General features: G+C 41.1%; 1 protein-coding gene across 6 annotated transcripts in view; it reads right to left on the bottom strand.

The window, feature by feature from the left end:
- Positions 1-281: 281 nt before the first annotated feature.
- The window catches only part of arhgap24 (Rho GTPase activating protein 24), a 52,299-nt gene continuing 34,879 nt past the window's right edge, over positions 282-17,701 (bottom strand). For 4 of the 6 annotated variants that reach the window (XM_026297148.2, XM_026297152.1, XM_026297150.1 and 1 more), the window contains 7 exons: positions 9,936-10,058; positions 6,465-6,672; positions 5,077-5,209; positions 4,048-4,121; positions 3,837-3,958; positions 1,881-3,060; positions 282-1,659 (listed from right to left, as the gene is read on the bottom strand). In XM_026297148.2, coding sequence (XP_026152933.1) covers positions 1,395-1,659; positions 1,881-3,060; positions 3,837-3,958; positions 4,048-4,121; positions 5,077-5,209; positions 6,465-6,672; positions 9,936-10,058 — 2,105 coding nt within the window. In that variant the 3' untranslated portion in view covers positions 282-1,394. Of the gene's footprint in view, positions 1,660-1,880; positions 3,061-3,836; positions 3,959-4,047; positions 4,122-5,076; positions 5,210-6,464; positions 9,317-9,935; positions 10,059-16,433; positions 16,585-17,701 lie in introns of those variants that run through there. The other 2 variants (XM_026297149.1, XM_026297154.1) reach the window with 2 other exon arrangements.

The raw sequence follows: 17,701 nt of genomic DNA, 5'->3' as shown, positions 1-17,701 counted from the left end.
ACAGAAGTTCAGGTGTATCCTGTTCAGTACCCATTAGCAAATCTAAACTGTAGGTAGACATTTGGTTTATAACTCATAAAGACTTCATCAATATACAGTCACTTTATAGACATTTACTTACACCAACCTTTGTGGACTTAGACACCATCATGTTAAATTTAGCAATCAGGCTGTTACAGGCTTCAGTGTTGACACACTTGATGCACTAATTGTCCTTTTTCACAGTTGTGGCCGCAGCTTTCGATCAGGAGAATATAGGAGAGTATTTTTAAAACTGGCACTGCATATGCTCATAAGCAGGTTGTAGACTGTACTCCCCACAAGCATTCACAGAATAATAGCTAAACTTCTGTTCATGGGGCAATTATATTTTGTCACCTCAAATTACGTATTTCATTTTCTCTGGGCTTTATGTCAATGGCCCATCGTGCAAGTCTTAACATGTATTCTTTCAAGCTACAAAACATTCTTCAGTCAGTATCCATTCATAATACATGCCATACCCATCCGAATATGCTTAAAACCACAGTGCAGACTAACAAGTAGTGTCTACGATTTTCTATAAAATATTTACAATACAGGCTCTTTTTTGGTCATGGGGTAAATGTAACAGCACAGAAGCACAGGCATATATACAGTATATTGTCCAATTTAAATGATACACGCACTGACCGACAGAACATTCAGTACCACCTTGCTGAGACTAAACGAACATTAAGTGCAAGGAAAAACATAAAATATCGCACACTGATAACTTTGCTTAAATATCGGATAAACATTTAAGTATTACTTTCATTTCTCTGTACATGTACTGTTTTCTGCATTGTTTCCCTCTATTTACATGAGCAAAACAGAATTACATGGAACTATAAGATATTTTTGGTTGTACTTTCAAAGTGAATTAAGATAGGGAAAAGTTTTGGCATGGTCTTAAATTGTTTTCAGGTCCAAGTTTTAGTGTAGTTTAGTTTTTCTTTTTTCTGCTGAGCAGAACAGGTTTGGATGTTTTCCATTCCCTCCCACCTGGCTCTAGGAGCTAAAGTAACATAATAGCAGTACTATATATCATAGACTGTGGTGCCCTCTCCCTTTACTACACTTCCCAGTCAGTCACCAACATGGTGTCTGTAAACTATTTAAATAATGCTGTATTTACAGATAGTATCACTCCAGGTGATGTCTACATTTATACTGGTGGCTTGTCTTATCATAAGGCCGCCTTTTTTTTTTTTTTTAGTAACTAAAACATACCGTTAACCTTCGTAATGTAACTTCCCATCTTTCCTTCTACAACCAGCAGCCAAATCCTGTTTGGAGCATGCGTTATATTCATATCGTACAATTAAAAATTTCCAGTCTTCACTCATAATTCAGCGCCCATCTGCCACCTTCTTTTACTGTATCCAGATGGTGTTGTTACGATCTGTTCGGCGGGGGTCGGTGGCTGTGGTGCTGCCAGTTGCGGTGAGGTCACTAAACGTGGAGAAAAACTGTTCCATCTCTTTCTGCAGCATCTGATTTCGCCGCTCAGCATCATCCTTGGCTCGCTCAGCGTTGCGCAGCTTGATTTCCGCCATGGTGTACTTCTTCCTCTCCTGGTCCAGCTCCTCGTGGAGGCTCATCATTTCTGTCTCCAGCTCCAGGTTACGCTGCTCCAAGCTACAAATGATTAGGAGAAGGGACAGCAGTCAGAAAATATGCAATGGCTCATCTGAGAGCAGAATGTAATGAGGGGGAGAGCTGCAGCTCTTTATTTTCTTAATGAATGTCTTAAATAACTGAATGACTTACATGCAGTAGTTTGAGTCATTGCATAGTGGGAAACAGGCATATATGTCTGATAATACTATCAAAACGTGTTTTCATAAATAGGAGTTTACCTCTTTATTCTGGCCTCATACTCAGTCTTCTGCTTGTGCATCTCCTGTTTAAGACTGGCCACCAAACTGTGCAGGGCACTGTGGCTGCTGGGCCCATTACTAACAATGAAACTGTCACTGTTCTCACTGCTGCAGGTGCCCCGACTGCTCCTCCCTGTTCCATCTCCACTTCCTTCCCTGTTGCTGTTGCTGCCCTGCCCCTCTCCTCCTCTACCACACTGTGGAGGCTCATTCTCCTGTGCTGGGCCATCCAAGTCTTCATAGTGACCGCCGTAGAAGTCCTGCTCAGGGCAGGTGGTGGTGGAGGAACGGCAGGAGGTGGAGTTGTCAGGAAGAGAGATTTCACAGGAGGAGGTCGACCAGGTGGCGCTGTCTACACTTTGTTTGTCCTCACAGCTGCTGTTCAGACACATATTGGTGAGCTGGTTCTGCTGCTGCAGGTTCTGGTGGTTTAACTGGACATTATCATATGTGGACAGACGATTCTGATTGGTTATTTGATCCCCATTGGAGCAGTCACGTGATTTGTTGTTTTCCCGTAATATGACACAGCCATTTGGTACCCAAAGACCATTGCGGCTGTTCAGACTTCCTGTGACCACATCAGTGCCTGAAATGCCCATGCGCACAACCCCAGTCCCGTTGCCTCCCGTACTGCTTCCACTTGTCATTCCACTGGTGCCCATTTTTGTGCCAGAGCCTTTGACTGTCCCACTGCGCCGCAGTAAACTCCCACTTCCAGTCAGAGTCTGGCTCTTTTCTTGATTTGGGTCTGAGGAGGGTGAGGAGCTGAAGGAGCCATTTGTAACAATCCCGCTACCTTTACTGAATGCTGGGTTCTTTTTAACTGTCAGCGGTGGACTGCGGGTGATGTCAAAGCGTCCTACGATACCATTACGAGGGCTTGCTGATCGAGGAGAGCCACTGTTTTCTATGTGCTGTCGGTTCGGAGGAGGCTCGGACGCTTCCCAGACACACTGCCGGACCATTTGTGTGTTGTTGTTCTCTGCGTTCTGAGACACTGTGGTGATGGTGGAGGTAGTTGTGGTGGCTTGTCTTCGTGGTAGTTCAATGTTGTTGTTGACAAGCTCAAGGGCAGTGGGGCTGTCCTCATTGTGAGGGAATAGCACATCATGTTGGCCAATCAAAACGGCCATGAGCTGCTGGACCAGAACAGTACCTGACAACATGAGACCACACATCATTAAAAAGTTTCTGATAGGTTCACCATTAAATTTGTAGTGAAATCTGCTCAAAGGACTATTGGCTCTCAATTCCCCTCCATCCACGACACATATCATAAACGCTGTACAAACAAAGCCAAATCCATTGTCAAGGATGCCACCCACCCAAATCATGGTCTTTTCAGTCTACTCCCATCTGGCAGGCGATACAGGAGCCTGCGCTCCCGCACCAGCAGGCTCAGGTACAGCTTCTTTCCAGAGGCTGTAGCACTGCTGAACAAAACTTCACCTCCTGTCTAGCATTTGCACTTTAAGCTATTACTAGTTACCTGTTTACTTTTTACTATTTGCACTGTTACCTGTTTACATTGACTGTATTGCACTATTTATCAGTGTACATTATTCCTACACTGTTTCACCCAGGAGTTGCACTGCTAACACCCCATACTAAACATTATATTTATATATATAGACAAATTCATTTTTTTTAATATTCCATAGCCTGCCCATATACCTGGGCAATATATTATACATATATATTACATGCATATATTAGTTATATGGAAAATCTGTATTTATTCATCTATACACTGTACATTATTCCTCTCTATTGTCTACACAACCATACTCTATCTGTACTTGGTACTTAATGCTTCTTTGCACTTCTGGTTGGATGTCCACTGCATTTCATTGGCTCTGTACCTGTACTCTGCTAAATGACAATAAAGTTGAATCTGAACCCGAAATGCACATGACTTAATTGAATACGGACCTTCCATAATAGTTACTGGATCCTCAACCTTTGGCCTCAAAATATTTGGCCCAAAGACTGTAGCCAAATTCTGGACACTCATTTTATTCACTCCTGAATGTGACTGGACTTCATCTAAAAATCTGGAAAAGAGGAAAAAAAAAAGTTCTTTTCACTGTTCAGAAATGATCACAATTTGAAATGTTTATCCACTTCAACAATAAACAGATACCTGCAGATGTACTTCAGAAGGTTGTAGTTCACTGGAGGTAGACTTTCCACAAGCCTCCTTAACTCCTTCATACCCTGCAGATGATGGAGAATTGTTAAGTAACAACTGGATCATCCACAGCAACAATTCATATCAGTTTATACAGCGGGTAAAATAGGTATTGAACACGTCACCATTTTTCTCAGTAAATATATGTCTAAAGGTGCTATTGACATGAAATTTTCACCAGATGTTGGTAACAATCCATTCAATCCACACATGCAAAGAAATCTGAAGAACAGCCTCACACCATGATGTTCCCACCTCCACACTTCAAACTAAGACTAACTGTCTGATGTGGTCAATACTTATTTACCAGCTCTAAATGAAGACGGGTTTTACAGCTCACATTCGGTGATCAAAGAAAGAACAAGACAATACAGTGAAGAAGACAGAAGAAAGCTTTGTGCCGAGCATGTACTGCTGAGCTAGGTGGTACCAACTGCAAGTTAAAGAGTAAGTGGTATGTTCAAACTATATCTGTAATAAGAAATGTTTAGTGCTCCTCCATTTTCAAATCCTGCAAGGTTTTGAAGGAGGAGCGGTTCTAATCTACACCTAAAGCATATTTCTCCACTTACATAAATGAACACACCCACGCTCATGCACACACACAAAAGCACAAACTTGGACTCCTTAGTGAAAGCGAGGGGAATGAGGTTTTGGACACTGTGAGGAAGCAGTTAACTGTGCCTTATAGTGTGACAGAAATCCTATTTAGATGTCAGAAGTAAAGTCAGGCACAACAAAGTCATTGTTAGGATCAGCAGAGTCGTGCACAGATGACTGGGCAGTGAGAAACCAGCTTTAATGCACTGGAATGAACAAGACTTTGAAGAATTTATGCAAGAGCCTTTTGGTGCTGACTTCTTTTGAAAGAGAAATCAAACTTAAAATATAAACTTTATGTAAGAAATAAAGTGTGTGAAGGTCAATTTCTTGGTAGGTAAAGTTAAAAAGAAACTAATCAAGCAGTCTGCTCTTTCTTACCATTTCATCATCTTTGCCGAGGAGCTTGGCACAGGTCAGGAACTCATCATACTTGTGGAAAGGGATGACGGGCTCTGGCAGTTCTCTGAGGTACAGCTTCAGTAAAGAAGCTACTGTATGCACATCTGTGTTACTGCAGAGACAGACAAGACATTCTTGTAGAAACCAGGAAGAGTTGAAGTTATCATTTATTATGGCTACATGTCATGAAGGCAAACACAAATCATCCCCATGAAGCCTCCTGCAGAACAAATGGGAATTAATGGAATAAAGAGGAAAGATAATGCAAATACCATACATGGCAGAAAATAAAAGCACTTCAGTTTGAATCACAATAAAGCAAAGGCAGAATTTAAAGCAAGAGTTTAACATTTTGAGAAATATGCTCGTTCAGATTTTGGAATGAATTAGAAATAAGTGAAATACACAGCCAACAGCTGGTTAGCTTAACAACATGGGGGAACATAGCTAGATAGGCTTTATCCAAACACCTCTCCTCCACAAAGCAAAGCAGCGTATTTCTCTAAAATCTAGTCTTGGATACATTAAATGTAGGAGTAGTGGGGCTTATTAAACCACTTTACTTGGGAAAATGAGCCAAAATAGGCTCCAGCAGATCCCTGTGAACCTAAATAGGAATAAGTGGGTATAGATAATGGATGGATGGATGAATGGATGGATGGATTTCCACTCTAGGCCAAGACTCTAATATATAAATGAGGGGCAGCTGCTGAGGCAGGTGGTTACATTGACTAATGAGGAATCAAGGAGAGCAACAGCCAGAAACAAATATCAGCGAGTGTAGTTGTTGCCATTACATGACATGAGTTGCAGTAAAAAAAAAGTCTTATTATGGAGGTGACATAAGTGCCATCACTGAGAATGACCCTTTATGTACTGTTTCTACAAAGCTGGATTCAGGTGTTTTTGGTGGGAATGGTGGGTGGAGGTAAAAAAAAAAAAAAAAAGAGGAAAAGTAGAAAAATAGATGTGGAGCTGGTGTTTTTCTCTGTCATCCTGACTTATGGATGAAGGTGGCTGCATTAATAAAACAGCTCTCAGTCTCTCATCACAGCCACCTACACACAGCGTAACTTGAAGGCAGATTCTAACCCCAATAAATGCCAAATGATGTTTAAGATGGTTAACAGTTTGGACTGGTCTGTAGACACATTGTCAATTCTACCACTGCAGTTTTGTTAAAACGCTGCACTGCTGTTGGCGGTCAAATGGAGACGGAAAGGAGCAGTTACATTTCAATGTCATAAAGGCAAAAATGTACAGGAGTGTATACAGTACGCATGAATTTCAGTTAACAATGTGAACTTGGCTGCACATTAAGATACTTTGAGCAAATGGAAGCAGCCAGTACATTCACATGTCCTTACCAGTCAAAAGAGGGTTTTTCTCCACAGTCGAAGGCATCCTGCAGCTCTTTGACTAGGTTGGCTTGTCCCGGCAGCCTAAACAGACCCTCCTCACGAAGGCCCCGCTGCCGAATGAAATCCACACACTGCTCTACCAGCATAGGGGCGAGCTTGTTCCCAAAGCGCCGTTCATACCGTACTGTTTCCTCCAACTTTTGACCAAAGATCCCTGAAACCCAAGGGGAAAATGTTTAATAATGGTACAACAGTGATAAATGGTAAAACTAAGAGAAACCAGCACTGGATGATTCTGTTTGCACTTTATTTGAACCACATGGTTATCTTTTTGCAGCTAAATTATTGAGATTGACTCAGAAATAAAAAAAATAGGGTTTATCTTTTGGCTTAATATCTTGCACTCTTGAACTTCCTCTCAAAGTTAAAGCCACATTTTCCACAGAGTTACAAAAAAAGGCACATCAAAGGGAGCAAATAAATCAACTGAAAAAAAGATTTATGATCTGGTTGGCTAGATAGTGCAAGCAAAAAATATGTACACCAACTAAAGCTTAGTCTGATGATCAAATTTCTAACTTCATGCTGAGCACCTCTTGTCTTTTGTCTGTGCCAATCGCTGTAAGAAAAAAAAAAAAAAATCACAGATTTCCATCTCATGTGGGCACAAGAGGGGATTAAGACAGCCTTCCTAAGAGATTTGGATCTACATACTTTTCCAATCTCCAGATACAGACAGAGGCTACACACACGTGCATATATGTGGTACAAGAAACTGTACATTGACCTGGCTCTCAGGGACCTTCATGCTTTTGTGAGAGCATTTCACACAACATCCAGAAGCCTGAAACCAACTAGTACTATCATGAACATGAATGTGTCTTTTCCAGTCAACAAATGCTTTAATAAAGTTTCATTAGACAAAGAGACGCAGCATTTGGTTCCTCACCATTCATGTCAGTTGTTGTCATACTCACCTCTCTTGAAACTGACACAACTTGTGAGCTTCCAGAAGAAAAGCCTGTTAATAAATTTGTGATGAGATAACATACCAGAGAGCCAGGGTTTACAGTTATGAGAGAAAGCAGAAAAACAGAAATAAAAGAGATGCATCAGTTTGATGGCAGGTCAGTCAGGCTGTCGTCATTTCTATCTTTCAGGAAATGGTCTTTTCATCATCTTTCACTGGCAGACAAGCTGCTCACAAGTTCAACTGTGCAGTATCATGTTCTTTTTCCTTTGGGTCAGTTGCTCTGCAGACTTTTCCACTTCAGTCTTTATAGCAACCCGAACAAAACAAAACAGTAAACAGTCACAAATTCCCAGGAAATATTTGAAGTTATGTAGTCACCATCTTTGCGATCTTGAATGAGTCAGTGTGGATTTCGCATAAATCGAGCATCCATCAGGGTAGAGAACAACAAATATCCTCATGTATCACAAAGAGCATCAGACAACAAATGAGAAATAGCCACTGAATGAAAATAAGGTCATCCCGCCAGACGTTCTGGTCATGAGTCTAGGAATGTTTTTCCAGGTCACGTGTAACTGTGCATGTGCATGTGCATGGGCATGTGCATGTGTATGTGTATGTGTATGTGTGTGTATGTGTGTGTGTGTGTGTGTGTAACAGCTTATGGTATTGGTGTGCATGTGTTTATGCATGTTGACTCTTCTCATTGGACTGTTGTGAACCACAAGAGTTTTGACACACACTGTAAGAGTGACACTTTCACCCAACAGGTTCCTTCACCACTCTCGATGTCTGTCGCCTCATCAGACCTGCGCCTGCACACACACACTGCACACACTACACACACTAATACAACCACACTCTTTATGTGCTGGGTTTGGTTGCACATTTATAGAAATAAAACTGAAAGAATGTTTTAAATGTTAAAAACACAAGAAATGACTAAGAGTGAACAGACTAAATCACTTTCATAATAATACAGACATAATAAAAAGGGAATTTTTTAGATCAGTCCAACCAAAGAGAAATGGTGACTATACAGAATAGTCTGCTTGCATGTGATGACATGTCAAACTGTAGCAATTCAACAGTCGGTTGTCAAACACTGATAGACTTGTCTATGCTTTGTGAGGAGCTGCAACATTAACTGTAAACTAGGACAAAAGTTAGTTAAGTGTTGGCCGTCAGACGCCTTGGAAGCCAGACACACCAGAAATTTCCTGTGTGCAAGAGGGAGCTGGTTGTCTTCTGTCAAACTCCAACTCAGCAAAAATGATTCTGTACTAAAATATATAGGGTATGTGGCATTGCAGTGTTTTATTCTCCATTTTAATTTTCTACATGGTAGAAACTCAATAGAGTTACAGTTACAACATTTCAAATTTAAATGCAAACCCTCCAAATAACAAATAAACAATTGGTAATTACCATGAAACAAATCTCCAAAGATCCAGAAAGAGAGGCCACAGCTGCACATGTCTCAAAGGTCTCACTTCACATTCTAGTCCAACAGTTTTTTTCAGCCTTGCTGATAACTAATTTAACGTCACAGCAAGCGTTCAGCACAGCATGACATTGAAACTTTAGGGGCTCCGAGCTCTTCTGTGGGTCAACTGGAACTGGGAAATTCCTCCATATCTGTCACTCTCTGAACACAGTCACACTTCATGGGCACTGGCCAGCCAATCAGGACTCAGATAGTCTGTGCTGTTGCTGCAGAATATGAAAGGCTGTGCATGTGTGCTGTGTATATACTGTATGTGTGTGAGAGACAGAGAAAGCCAGGCTCAGCTCCAGTTTGGAGCCACCTTACTTGTGGCATCTTTGACAAATGGCTCGTCCTTTTGAAGAGCAGTCAACTGCAATAGACATCAAACTCCCTGCACTGAAAGCAGAGGGGCCAGCTCAGCCTCATCTATTCACTGTGTCACCGAGAGCTGCCTAAACTGCCTGTCCAGTTACAAATGCTGCACTTGTGCCCTGCTCCAACACAATGTAGGCCAGTGTCTGCCAGAACAGTCAATAACAAGCCACAGTAGGAGACACAGTAATCAGCACATTGATCCCACTGAAGTCATGAACAGTGATGAGAACAATTATATCATCATTAACATCGCTGGTATTTGGTGGTGCAGTTGAAACATTTAAGTCATTAAGACATTTAAGACATTCATGCAAAAACAAGCATGAAAGATGATTAAAGCAGCAGTTTCTGTGACAAAGCAAATACTCCTGTGACTAAATCTGTCTGTATATGTTGTAATGGTGAAGTCAGAACAAAACAAGAAGGAAGAAAAGAACAAAGAACAGAGGCAACATGTTGAAGGTGAGAAGGTACAGTAGCTCTCCCAGTCTGATTGCACCACTTACCCACCTTTGAGCAGGTTTACTGGAACCTTTAAACATCATCCAAATGAACACCAAATGACCACACAAATACTGTCAACATCCAGATGTTTACAAGTTATTCAGCTAATAAAACCAATGGTTGTGTGTGTACTAACCTCCACCAAATGGTGCCCATATGACCCTACGAATTGTTTTCACCCAATCCTCCATGTCATTCTGGGTGCTGGCCATAAGAAGGTATGTCTCATGGTTGGCTGTCATCCGCTCTCTGTCTCCCCCTGTTCAAATAAATGAGAGAAATACAGATGGTTCAAATATTCTGCATGATGTAACTGCTCAGTAGGAAAGGTCACATTGAAAATTCATGTAGCATCAAATGGTGCAACACAAAGCGAAATCATCAGCATTTCTGCTTATAATGTCTTTAGTCAATACACACAGGATTTATGGGTTTGAGCAACTTTCCTAACATTTTAGAAGTTAAAATCCCTCCAGACGTGTGTCAGAAAAGCTCGGTATATGAATTTGTGCCTACTTTGTTTAAAGGTGAGCGCAGAGAAAGTTGTCTCCTTCAGCAGGTATATGTGAGAACAGTTTTTTTAGTGTCAAACTGTGCACGTACACCATTCTGCACAGTGAAGCACATACATTCAGCCTAACCAACTGTAAGTAAAACCTATGTTTAATTAGAGGGTATCCTTCGATCACACTATAATGTAGTTAAACTTAACCTAAACCACAGGGATGGCAGATTTAGATACATGCACAGCCATTTTAACGCACCCGCAATAAAGCAACAAAAGAAAAGTTTATATCTAAGGGCAAGATGTGAGTCAGGCTCTGTATCCTGATTCGACTTGTGGGTAATTGCCACAAGCACTCTGCTGTCATGTGATACCAGACAGATTGGAGCGGAGGGTCTGGACCTGTTTCAGATACCGCATCTGAAGCAGCACTCAGAAGCATTTGCACAGCTCCACTACAGCTGTATTAAGATGAAATAAACAAACGACGACTCATGACATTTCACAGGGATGAACCTGGTCCATTACAGGAAGAGATGAGTTATTAAGAGACTAATGGTTTGTCACACAGTGGATGAATTATTCATGACTGTGACCCCCAGGGACTCTGCTGCATTGATTGTGTCCCTGGATGAGATCTGCATGTTGCATGTGAATACTATTTATAGACTAGAAAATGAGATGACAGGCAAGTTAAGGGCTCAGGTTTACAACAATCAAAGCCACAGGATTTTTATTAGAGAGAAAATGGATATTCTCAATGAAACTCTTTTCTAACAAAAACCAAAGTTACTAGTTATTTTACTGCAAGTGAAGTTAGAGTCATCATAATGAGAGTGTCATTGCACAGCTTGGCTCGCAGGCTATGCAAATCAATTTTCTAGTGTGAACAACTGTTAATTGTTTCTCTTGCCCAATTTTCAACAAATTATTAAAAATTAAGGTCATAATTATCAATGTCACTATTGGAGAACTGAGTTAGACTTTAAATAGTTTGCAATTAAAGTGAACCCCTAGGTTCTGTAGGAAACACAGTGCAGAATAACAATGAATAAGTTGCAGGATGATCGCAGGGTGTTTTTGGTGGCACATACAAAGCAGGTGTCAGTCGGCAGGACAACCAGACATATCTGGAGCTAAAGTTTGACAGTGAGATTGATGGTCCCTGTCAATCTTCATGAGACCTCATTAGCAGGCACCAGATGCCAGTGTTTTCCCAATCCAACACATTTTAGTCACTATAAGCTCCCTGCACCAACACAGGCAATGTGGCTGTCTGTTTAGGGACTACACTCCATAACAACCTGTTTCTACATGTTTCTTCACCTCACAGGTAAGACACCGTGGTGCGAGTTAAAGCCTGAGCTTGATGGTGTGTATTTGCAAGAATATACACTAAGGCAACTTGTCAGTCTTATGTCTTAAGAACAAGAACATTTCCAGCAAGTTGAATGATTAAAAAAAAAAGATCATTAATTGCAAGTGAAACAATAAAATAATTCATCGTGACCAAATGTCAGCAGTCATCTGTGTAGACATTTGTCACAGGTTCCACAGTATTGTAAACAGGTCTGATATATTAATGCTGTGTTTCCAAACATACTGTAACCGCAGCCAGTGCCAGTCAATCTGTTCATCCACGCATCGTTCATCCATTCATTCTTCCATCCATCCATGTTGGATAAACAGTGAAAATGTCTTATTCATGTCTGCAATTCAACTCGCACAATAAAGACAGTTTAGTATTTGGTCTCTGTGTATGTTCAGGAAGCAATCCCTTCGTTTTAACAGCAGCAGTATAGTGCCCTTTGTTCCTGATCCAGTGATTAGTCACTACCCGCTATTGACTTGCCCCCAGAGCTCCCATTAATTAAGCCTCATATGGATCAGACACGATCGATCAACTTCCCCAACCACGTTCCTGTTTCTACCCTGAACATGCAAAGCGCCGTGTGTGTTTAGGCTCTACCTGCCAGATCCTGTCCACTGACATTTGGAGGTTTGCTGTTTGTCCACTCGTGACTAAAACAAACAAAGAGGCAGCTTCAGCTCACCTCCAAAGTGCTCGAATCACATCCACGCTGTCATTTCATCCTCAAGCTGCGACGCGCAACAGATTTTCCGCCACTGTCCCGTCAACAAAACGGCGGCGACGCGACGCACCAACCGGTGAATGTGCGGATCACTTGTAGTCGCACATGTGAGTGTTTCTGCAGCCCGTGTAAAAATCACAACACTGGATCCAGAGCTTAGTAACCCGAGGTCCCCCAGCCACGCACTCACGCGCGCACACTCACACACGCTATTAAAATAATGGATTCAGTTCAGAAGAGAATATACCGATGTGTCGGTGTGGCCGCTGTTCTACCAGGGCCGTGCCAAGCTTTTTCTGGGGTCCAAAACAAATTGCTACATACTTGAACAGCTGATAGAAGGAAATAATGAAACACATAAATGATCATAAGAATGACATACTGTGGGGTGGGATTTCATATCATTTAAGGAAATGATCTGTCTCTGAAGCCACAACTGACATCTCAGGTTACCATGTAGGAGCCCGTCCAGGTTATTTTTGCAATGATTTATGGGGCCATGTGTGGGAAAATGCACTTTGTTGTACTTTCTGCAAACTTTCCAACTCAGAAAATATTTTAATATATAGACAATGCAAAGTAGGCCAATATAACCATCCATCCATCCATCCATCCATCCATCCATCCATCCATCCATTTTCTATACCCGCTTACTCCTCAACTAGGGTCATGGGGGCCAATATAACCTTGTATAATAAAATACTTTCACCTTAGGTCATCTTTCATACAGAAATCAGCATCCATTCTTGACAGATTAAGCATATCTGTGAACTAGTATCAGGAAAATAACATAAAATTGCTGGAATGCTGCTGTGAATTGCACTGTAACACCATTGACTCACATTGGCCAATCTGGTGCACAAAGGTTTCAGTCGCAGATGTCCCCACCCTGTTAGCATTGTTTGATTGTCATGCAAAGAATTGCAATTGACTGGTGTGTCTGTGATTGCTTTTATCCACATTTAAAATGAATCAGCACAGTGTTTCCTCTTGTGAAGCGCACAACAGGATTACACAGCATACCATGGCCATTAGCACACACTGCTGTTCCCGCTGCCGTTTCCTGTTGATGCTCAACTTTCCTCCACAGTGGTTGAATCGGCCACATGGTTCACATAAACACATGAGCCATCAAACACACGTGTCAACGTCCTGGACAACACATTCACAGTCATTACAAAACCCTTCTCAAGCATTTTACACTACAGTACGACCATTAATCTTATGTGGTATAATGAATACATGTTTCACAATGCATCTGTTGAAGAAAAACATCAGGAGCAGCAACAGGATGGACATCCATTCTCAAACTGTTTGAAACTTGACTTGAATAACAAACCTAACCCAGACTTGTGGGGCCATAATACATCAGAAACTAACAATACAGGAGCAGCAAAATAATACTGGCTCTCTGTGTGTACACAGTACATTTTGTTGTCTGGCTGCCTTGATGAGGAACAAGGACTTGGTTGCAAAAGAAACATCACTCATCACTCAGCTTCCAGCCAAGTGTCTTTCTTTGTGTTTGTGTCCAAGAACTTAATTTATCCAACAAAGAGGTTTATGTGAAGAAAACCCAGAGTATAGAGCTGCATATGCATAAATCATGCTAGTGAATGACAAATATGCTGTAGCCTGCATCAAACATCAAAGAATCGTGTCCCATTTGCATTTTAATATAAAATTATAATACCTTTTTATACGGCCCAAGCAGAAATTGTTTGGAAAATTGTGCTAGACCATTCCCAAACACCCAGCACAGATAACTCAATACTGGATTCTGACCTCAAACATGCAAAGGTCAATCAATGGTTTAACTTCAGGTTAAAATTGCCATTAGATAAATGAGTAATCAGAGAACCACATGCCTGGAAAGCACAAATATTGGCCTTTTAATCCGACAACTGGGGCTTTCACAGCCAGGGGAATAAGAAAGATGAAACCATTTAGCTCAAATATCATTGTGTCACTTGAATGTAAATTCTCCATATCTGTCCCCTAAATAAAAGAACTGGAGGCTGTCTTTTGACACATTCATTGCTGGCTGTGGTTAAGCTGCCTGCACACAGTTCTCAGGCTTCTTATGGTCTGACTGACTCTGTTTCTACGATAATCCCCAGTGATTGTCTCTTAAATGAGATCAATCCTAGCGGGAGCTCACCAGCGGAGGCAGTTGAGGATCTTCACTTATAGTGCACCTCTACCTAAAGAGACAAGCGTGGCAGGTGTCACAATTCCCCCAATTCACCACGCTTCAGCACACTGCTCCAAAGTTTCATGAGCTCAGCACTGAACAACTGTCAGCTTTCCAGAGGCACACACTTGTACTTCAGAGAGCAGTCAGCATTAAAGAAGACACACAGATCACAACTCCAGTGAGAAAATACCAAACCGTTTCACTCTCAAATGTAATTCTGTTGACAGTAGTCTCTGCAGTGTAGCATATATGATGTTAGCTTAGTTTGTACTAATAGTATAAATAGCAGTTAGAGTAAATATTGTAGTACAACTGCACAACAAACAGGTGGTTAATACAATTTATCTAAACACTAAATACGACACTAAAAAAAGGAAGAACTGTTAAATATAAGGTCTGTGTGCTATTTTTTCTCCTCAAACAACATTTCTGCAAAAACACATCACTGGCAGTTTCTAAGTGATAGATCCCCTAGTATTTATAGTTTCCCTCTGTAATTACCATCTGAGCTAGGCTGAGTGCAAACAGCTAACAACTGTTCATGCCAGTTGTGACCACTGGCGTTAATAAGTAGTCAAGCCCCAGCCTCATGCTAGTGTCTAACTAATAGCTTAAAACAGGTGGGAGACAACAAAGGGTCCCACTGTGCTGTAATTGCACACAAATACCTGGATCCTCAATATGCCTTACCCTGACCTGCGCCTCTGTAGGTGAGTCTTGTGAAACAGCATGCAGAGGGCTGTGGTGGACTGTAGGATCACACACTAAATGGTTTAATGTTGTGCAGACAAAAGCATTAATCTTTCACCACAGGCTGCTCCTGCTAAAGGATGCTAACACTCCAGTATGTATACCTTTCACTGACTGCCAGTACTATGGGAAGTGACATGAATATAAGCATGTTCTAAACGTGGGAACTGGATTTTTGCTCTGTAGACTGCCCCCAGGCTGACTGCCTCCCTCTGCCTCTCCCAGCAGTAGCTTTCTATTTAAAAGACAGACATGAAACTAATGTTGATTTTCTCATCTGACTCTCAGGACACAGTGTAAACTGTCTCCATAAATTCAAAGCAGTCTAGTGACCCAACAGTCCAACAGGTGCATGAAAACCTAATATTTACATAATTACAAAGATATACCAATGAAAATAATGTGTTAGATTTAAGTTAAAAGGTTCAAAAATGACTAAAAGCAGAATATATTTTGTGGGAGACGAGTTGTAAACATATTAAGTTCTTCCAGACTTTGACTGTGCTGCTTGCCAAATGAAGGAAGCAGCTGTTACTGGCCCAGAAAACAATATTCACATTGTAACTACATTTTTTTTTTACCGTAAAATGCCAAAAATATGTGTGTGTGTGTGTGTGTGTGTGTCAGTGTATTTACACTGGGAGATTAAAAGACTACAACAGTGTGTGTTCTCTCCTGTGTGCATGAGACTCTTCTTGTTTGCATGCAAGCAGGGGCAAGTTGAGATTCAATATTATGTCTAATGATAGTCTTCTCAGAAGTCCACACATCATAAATACCTCCAACAGCACAGGAAGTCACTCACCGAGCGACAAGCCACATTACACTGCAAAATGTGTCCACAGGGAATGATGACGAGGATTAGAAGTGAGAAGAAATGTATCATTTACAAATGATGGAAGAGTTTGTCTTATTCATGATTGATATTACCTCCAGATGGTCTAACCCCTCAGCACAGTACAGCTACTACAACAAAGACATCAGTGGTAAAGACATGAGTGCATGATTAAGAAAATACATCTGTTGTTTTGCAGTAGATAGTGTATATTAATCTATCAGCTTCAAACCAGTCAAATGACATATTGTTACCTGGATGTGATGGCAGTAAATCAGATAGTCCATACTGGGGTAAACTATGAATTGCCTGATGAACCACCTCCATGCCTCCTCCACACTCCTATCTCTGGCAATCCAGAAAAGAAGCTACCTGAGCGGGTCACAAAGTGCTGGCTGCCTGGGTTAACGTGAGGATGGGAGTTCCTGAATGGACGAGCTGCTCTGCCAGCTTTTTGGTCTGGCTCAGAATGAGTGAGTGAGCACAGCTGAGAGAGTGTGAAAGAGAAATGGAGGAGGGGACGGAGGGGAGGTTTAAAGAGGGGGGTTGGGGAAACACACACACACACACACACACACACACACACAATTGTCTTAAGCACTGTGATGGGAACAATAGGCAGATCTCTCTGAAGGCGTGGGTTTAAAAAGGCGTTTGGTGTGGCACAGGGCACGACCCCATAAGCAAACATGAAATCTCCCATTCACACTGCAGTGCTTTGTTGACATCTGCGACCACAAACTGTTTAAACATAATAATGTAATGACACAGGCATTTTACATGTAGACTCAAAGAAGCCCTAACATGGCAAAACAGACTATTTTGATTATTGTTATAATTGTGTGTATTCTATGTTTGTTTTGTGCTGCACTTTTATGTAACGAATATAAAAATGACTAACATTAAGTGTGCTGAATCAATAAAAGCAAAGTGTTTCATCAGCTGGCAGAAAATTTCACAATTTAGATAAAGTCTTTGAAGTAAGTGATCTTTTTTTTAACTTTCTCTAACTACTTTGACACTTAGGAATAGAAACTCTTCATTCTCCAAACATACAAATCAAAAATCAAACACAAAAACCTCACGTGCTCACCACACTACATGTATAATTCACACAATCACCAGCAATTCAACAACAAGATTCACAGCAGTCACAGCTGTTTGACGCACAAAGTAAATCTAGTGAAAAAAGTCAAACCAAGAAAAAAACATGGCGCTCCAAAAGAAAAGTGAGCTCATCAAACATCTCATCTCTGCTTCAGGCTACATCAGCTGCTATAAACATGACACACATGACTGGACTGTCTGCAGGGGGATGTTGGTGCTAGAAGAATGTGTGGAATAATTTAATCTATATATGGGTTTTTTAACTTGTTAGCTACCACCTGCTTTTTCATTCACAAGCTTGAAAAATGCATCTCCAAATTAAACTAGATGTTGTATTTACATTTTAAGGGTTATATTGATAATCTTGGTATCACTGGAAAGAAAACACTTTCTAGTTTATTGTGATGTAAGTCAT

The sequence above is a fragment of the Mastacembelus armatus genome, chromosome 12 (genome assembly GCF_900324485.2).
Source record: "Mastacembelus armatus chromosome 12, fMasArm1.2, whole genome shotgun sequence".
Taxonomy (NCBI): Eukaryota; Metazoa; Chordata; class Actinopteri; order Synbranchiformes; family Mastacembelidae; genus Mastacembelus; species Mastacembelus armatus.
The sequence above is the reverse complement of the archived record's forward strand: the minus strand, read 5'-3'. Positions and strand labels throughout refer to the sequence as shown.